The following is a 6,776-nucleotide window of genomic DNA, read 5'->3' on the forward strand; positions in this document are numbered from 1 at the left end:
TTAACCTGAGGCCATGGAGAAGGCTTCCAAAATTCATGATAGAACTGGGATTATCAGTGTGTAGTTTGAATAGAGGTGTGTAATATCACATGGTGGAAAACTTAGAGTTTAAGGTTATAGAATATAGTAATATATATAAAGCAAGATGGAGGTTTTAGGGCAGAGGCAGAGGCTGGTCCCCCTTCTTTACCTTCTTCTTCATGGGTTTGGGTGGTATTGTGTAATTGGATAAAAAAGTCCGCATTGCAGGGCACAGGTGGTTGGTTATTGGGTTAAAAGTAAAAATAATTTAGGTGTCACTTCTTAATTGGTCAGTTTCTCCTTAAAAGACCTTGTAAACAGAGAAATACATCTCCATTTTTACCTTGTTAGAGTTAAGTGCTGTAGAACTCCCAGCTTGTGAGACAATGATATAGATAAGAATTTATAATTGAAATTAACAGGGCAGGAGACTTTTTCTCCTCTTAATGCTTTTATTAGAAGCGATCAACTCAAGATTGGGAAGCCTGAACCCGTAGTCTCTCTCAGGGTGACTTGCAGGAGGAGGATATGCACAGCTTTGTCTACTAGGGGCAGAGCTGGGGGCCCAGTACGCATAAGAGCTTCAAAAGCGTGACCTAAGTGTTAATTGCTGCTGCCTCCCTCTCTTCAGGTCCTGGGCCAAGAGGATTTTGCTCAGGGTGAGGGACAACCAAGGTTTTCAGCATCTCTGCAGGCTCAGCACTCTGTTCCTCACATCCAGACATCACTCCAATTTCCCAACTCTATATTGGCTCGTTGTTTTGGGGGTCTTTTCAGTAAGTTTGGAGTAGTAGCTTCTCATGGCATGATGGTCCTGAGGTTATTTTGCATGCCTCCCCTCCCAAGTCTTGTCTTTTCTCCTCACTGTCTGGGCATGTCCCCTCCCTTCACTGTCTCCGAGAAGAGCCATTAACTTAGGCCTAGCCATGGCCTTTACTGATACAAAAAAGAAACATTAAGGACAACAACTTGTAATTATCATAACAAACAGGTAGTGCTTTAGCAGCAACAGTGGTCTGACTAGTTTTTCTAACCTTTTTCTCACAAAAAAAATTGGCAGATTTTTTGTTTATAACAATAAATATCTGAGTCCAAACAAGAAATACCATCTAACAATTTAATCCCGACCTTGGCAGAAAAAAAGAAGCACAACAATCCACATTTAGTGGTGATCCTGTGTGAGGAGGGCACCTATCAGGATTGGGACCTCCCTGAAGAAGCAGAGATAATGAGCAGCTGGAAGGAAACTGGAAAAATTGCCAGGGGAAAAAAAAAAGGAAGAAAAGGAACTAATAAATCCCTAGAGGCTGTTGAAATGGTGGAACCAGGCCTCATGACTGCTGGACAATCACCGAATGGGGGAACCAAGGAGGAGAAACTGACGGCAGAAGTCAGGTACACTTTATGCTTCAGGATTATTGAGATATAATGGGAAATGTAATGTCCAGATCGCAAAGAGACACAGGTTGAGATGTGCCAGAAAAAAAGGGATGCTTATACTAAAGACTCAGATAACATTAAATTCTTGATTCAAAGATTTACTACTTTGAGTAATTAAGAACTTCTCTGAAATCTGGGACTCTGTTGATATTCAGCTTTTTTATCTTCTTCCTAAGAGAGATGAGGTTGCAGCTGTTTTCCTTCGAACATGCCGTGTAATTAATGACGTTGTGTTAAAACGCAAAGCTAGTAATCTTATCTCTGGAATTTTTCCTGGTTAACAGCAGGTGCCATCTTTGACTCCCATTGCTCATGCCACCTGCGGCCGCTTGTAATATTGCACGGAGGGAGAGGGAAAAGCCCTGCCTGGGGGTCGGGAGGCTAGTTCCATAGTACTCGTACCACTGATATGGAGCCCAGGGGTAACTCCCTCGACCCCATGTGCGAACCTGATGGTGTCGGGAGTGGCGGTCCTGGGGAGGGCAGCAGCCCCCTTGAAGTTTGAGTAAAAACTCGTGCGTCCAGGTCTTAAACCCAGAAGGCCATACCAAAAGCTCTTACATCCTTACTGAGCATGCTCTCTTTGGACAAAATGGCGGCGCCCTACAGGAAGTTGCTGTACAACAAGATGGCGGCCCCAAGTGCAGAGCATGCGTAGGGTGGCAGATGGCATTTTGTAACCATTGAGACTGCCGACCTCCCCCTTCAGTGACCTCTGGTCACTTCTATTATTGCAAGTAAAAAAGAATTCAGAGTTTTATGCAGAAACACAAAAAAATGGGTGCCTTGAATCAGAAGGGAAACCTAAGAGAAATATGAAACTAAATCAAATATCATACTTGTTCCTTATTGCTTTGTTGTTGGCCTTAAGTAACGCGTACATGACCATGAGTCAACCGAAAACCAATGTTTGGGTGACCTTGGACAATGCATCAGGCTTGGATACCATTTATTTGTCTTATTCAATTCCAGAAAAGCCATTTTCAACCTGCTTGGTCAGCTTGCTGGTAGACAATTGACCAAGACCAGAAAATGTCTCTCCAGATTTTTCACAATTCATTATCAATCCCACTGAGGGATGGGGTGTCCCTGAGGCACCATATGAACCTCAAGAATTGGAACTCTTTGGCTCAGAGAAAATGGATTTTTTGCATAATATTTTACTTTCCTGGGTCAAAACAAAGTAAAGACAAAATTACAAATGTCACTCCAAATCACGCCTTGTACAAAAATGTGACATCTTGCTATAATTTCACCTCAGTGTTGCACACAGCACCCAACCATATCCCTTTGCAGTTGCCACAAGGGATCCTTCTCATTCGTGGAAATAAAGTTTGGCCTGCCATTCCATCAAATGTCAAAGGTGGTCCATTGTAGCATTGGGAGATTTACTTTACTGACACCTAACATAAAAATGATAAGAGAGCACAAATGTAGGGAGAAGAGGTTCACTGATCAATCTAATACTGACTGTGATGATAACTTTAGGACTTGGGATTTTGGAAAGAGGTTTACAGCAGCTTTCTTTCTGCCTCAAGCTGCTTCAGGGGCAGCCTTGAAACAAATGAATTAACTATGTTGTTGGCTAAGTGTGACCATGTTCACAGGGGTCTTAGGATGAGGGAAGAGACGAGGATCTGACTCCATGTTTCAGAAGGCTTGATATATTATTTTATAATATATGTTACATTAATACTATACTAAAAGAGTAGAAGAAAGGATTTCATCAGAAGGCTAGCTAAGAATAGAAAAAGAAAGAATGATAACGAAGGCTTGTGGCTCGGACTCTCTGTCCGAGCCAGCTCACTGTGATTGGCCATTAGTTAGAAACAACTCTGTGAGACCAATCACAGATCTACCTGTTGCATTCCACAGCAGCAGATAATCATTGTTTACATTTTGTTCCTGAGGCCTCTCAGCTTCTCAGGAGGAAAAATCCTAAGGAAAGGATTTTTCATAAAAGATGTCTGTGACATGACTCTTTTTATTTTAATTAAATTAAAAAGAAAAATGTTTGTAATTTTGTCTGTTGTGCCCATGCAGAGGAAAGAACAAACACTTGACAGATCATCTGTTGCCAATCAAAACCTCATCAAATGCTGATGTGGAATGAACAGGGAAATTCTTCACCTGTAGAACATAAAATTCTATCATATCACTAAAACAATCTTACAATATAAGAAAATGCAAAAAACCATGCAAAGAAACTTCATTGCTTCAAGTCCAAACAGCTGAGTTTCAGGAGAAAGTCCATGGACTGAAGATGTTCCTCTTTGATATTTCTGAAAGTCCCTTTTGGTCCTGAAACAGGCTTGCAACAAAGAACTGCTAAAGAAAATCATCAACAGTTATCAAAAATCCATTGATAGTCATCAAACAATTTTGAGAAAACTTCTGGAATGTCTTGGCCACAGCCCTTTATTGAACCACTTGGGCTGAGGCTAATTTTTGGCTCTTCAATGCTTTTGAGCTGCTAGCTCTTTCAACCCTTTTTATGTTTTTTTGGTTGGTTTTTTTTGTTTGTTTTGTTTGTTTGTTTTTGTTTTTGTGGTGCCGATGCCATCTTTTATTTTCAAAACAATGGGGACAGCTGGGGACAAGGATGGAGGACAGTGCCATCAAACTGTCTCCAAAACCTGGACCACAGCCCCAGGTGACAGAAGGGGTGATGTCCCCTGATCCCAGTGTCACACCAGCCCTCTGTGGGGTGACAGAGGGCAGTGCAGGGGGATGATGGAGAAGTGACACTGAAGGGACAGTGGTGACATCTAAAACTTGAACTCCTTGTACTTCTTGGCCCCCCCATGGGCATCCTGGGCCTGTGCCTTGCATTTCTTCTGCTTCTGCTTGGCGGTGTGCTCGGCCCCCATGTCACTGAAGTCCTCTTTCTCCACCTGCACCTGCCGCTCCCGCACGTGCTCCTCATACTTCTGAGTCATGGCTGTGGGGTGCAGCTCCAGCTCCTCAGGGGCCAGTGCCACCTCCACGCCCTGTGCCTCTGTCACTGGCCCCTTGTGTCCCACCACTGCGGACATGTCATAAATGTGGGTGGAGCCCATCATGGCCATTCCCATGGTTGCCGTGCGTTTTTCAGGGACCACTGTGAACAGCTGGGAGGTCTCACTCCCGTCCATGGCCTCCATTTTCTTCTTGCGGAGCTCGATCACCTCTGGTGTCTCCATCCCGGCTGGCACTGAGGAGAAGCCCCCTGGGGTAATAAACCCACTGTCAGTGGGGGTGATGAACCCTGTCTGGTTGGGTTTCTCTTCGTTGCTCTCCTCCTCTTCCTCCTCCTCCTCCTCAGATTCCTCATCTGATGGCTCCAGCTCTCCCCAGGGTGTGTGGTCGATCTCCTCCTCCTCCTTCATTTGGAACTTGGTGGCGTTGGTGCCGAACATGTCTCCATAGAGCGGCTTCCCCATCTCGTCCACAGGGGGCTTCCCCCACCCCCCAGCATGGTACCCAAAAGAGCAGCCCTCAGGGATGGGGGCGTTGAGCCCCAGGATTTTGAGGTTGGGGTACGAAGGGGGTGGTCCATAGCGCTGCATGGTGATCAGCCATGGGGGGGGCACCTTGTGGGCGTTCGGCCCCATGGGCATGCCCAGAGCGATCCACAGCTCGTCCGAGAGGACACCCGGCTTCTTCTCCTTGAGCCGTGTCTCAAACTCCTTCCCTGCATAGTAGAGGTCCCCGTGTAGGGTCAGTTTGGGCTTGGTCTGCCACTTGAAGAAGGCATCATGAAGTTTCTGGTAGTCAATGTCAATCTTGCCCATCTTGGGTTGCACCTTGGTCTTCATCGTTTTCTGCTCCTCTTTCTCCTGCAGGGCCTCGCGCATTTCCTGGATGCCCGTGCGCTTGATGAACTCAGGCAGCTCAAAGGGTGGTTTCTCAATGCCCCTCTTGCCTTGCAGGTATTTCCTCTTGAAGCACCAGTGCCGCGGCACCAGTACTGAGTTCCGTGTGGCCTTCAGGTGCACCAGGAGCTTGGGGTCCTGCGCGGTGACATCGTGCATCTCCACCACATCAGGGCGAGCCACCAGCTGTTTCAGCTCGGCCACTGTGAACCTGTTCATGCGCCGCAGTCTCTTCTTAGACAACTGGGGTGCCTCCTGCTTCTTCTGCTCATCCTCAGAGCTGATCCCATCAGTGCCCCTGATGCCATCCTTGGGTCCCTTTTTACAGGATACCCCAGCGCTCTCTGCCTGCTCTGCCCACTCTGGCTCTTTCTCCTTGTCCTTCCTCACCCTGTCTGTCAGCCTGAAAGCCTCGAAAATCCTCCTGAAGAACACGAAGTTGGGGTCATCAATCTCAGGCTCCTCGGTCACGTACTCAATCTCCACCCTGGGGGCATCCCCAGGGGTGGGCTCAGGGTCCCCCCAGGGGCAGATCAGGGTTGGAGACCCTTGCCAGGGCCCTCCCTTCCCCTGCTTCTTCCTCTTGCGGTTGCGGCGCTTCCGGTTCCTCACCTTTTTGGATGTCCCTGTGTCCTCCTCAGTCTCGGAGGCCAATGCTGATGCCTGGAGCTCTGTCTCCATTTCATCCTCAGCTGAGACCCCCAGGACCATCACCAGCTCCTCCTGGCGGCTCTGCTTGAGCTGCAGGATCTTCTCCAGCACCTGTGGGATCTTGGGGCCCACCCCGGAGTCCTGGGCCTCTCTGCTGTCATCGCTGGGGAGCGGGGGAGACTCGCGGGGCTGGGGGGCTCCTATGAGCAGGGGGGCTCCCATAGGGCTGCCTTGGGGGGCCAGGGGGGTCCTGGCACCATTGGGAGCCCCCTCAGGGGGAGCGTGTGGGGCTGGGGTAGTCAGCATGCCCATTGCTGCCATCTTGTCCATCCCTGCCCCTGCGCCCAGCCCACAGCTCTCCTTTTCCTCCAAGAATATTTTCAGCAATTTTAAGTTCTTAACTAAGTCATAAACCTTGAATGTGATCTGCAGCAGTTCTCTAAAGTTTAGAAATAATTAGCTCTTTAAAAAATATTTTACTGCTCAAGCAGACAAAGTCAGAATACAACCTGACACTCAGTTGGTCAGGGTGTTGGTAGCAGTCCAAATAAATGGTAGCTGCAGTCCTCCTGGAGAGACGGATGAGGTTCTGTTGAAGCAGTGATCCTGTCAAAGGGTGTAGTTTACCTTTGAAGGTCCAGTGGTGTTGTAGAAGGGTCTGGTTTTCCTCTGGGAATCCAGTGGAAAAAGGCTGCCTGTGGTGTTTGAAATCTCAGATTATATGGAGGTAGGAATGCTTAGCTCCTCCCCCTGGGTGGATCATATCACAATGGGATGAGGTAATTTTATCACTCATGCAGTGAGATTCAA

At 47.4% G+C, this 6,776-nt stretch overlaps 1 protein-coding gene across 1 annotated transcript; it reads right to left on the reverse strand.

Annotated features, from left to right (window-relative positions):
- Positions 1–4,229: 4,229 nt before the first annotated feature.
- Positions 4,230–6,296, reverse strand: LOC129119330 (splicing factor 3B subunit 2). The gene has a single exon (XM_054631270.2). The coding sequence runs from the start codon at positions 6,294–6,296 to the stop codon at positions 4,230–4,232; it is 2,067 nt and encodes a 688-aa protein (XP_054487245.2).
- Positions 6,297–6,776: the final 480 nt, after the last annotated feature.

This window comes from Agelaius phoeniceus, chromosome 5, assembly GCF_051311805.1.
Source record: "Agelaius phoeniceus isolate bAgePho1 chromosome 5, bAgePho1.hap1, whole genome shotgun sequence".
In the NCBI taxonomy this organism is placed as follows: Eukaryota; Metazoa; Chordata; class Aves; order Passeriformes; family Icteridae; genus Agelaius; species Agelaius phoeniceus.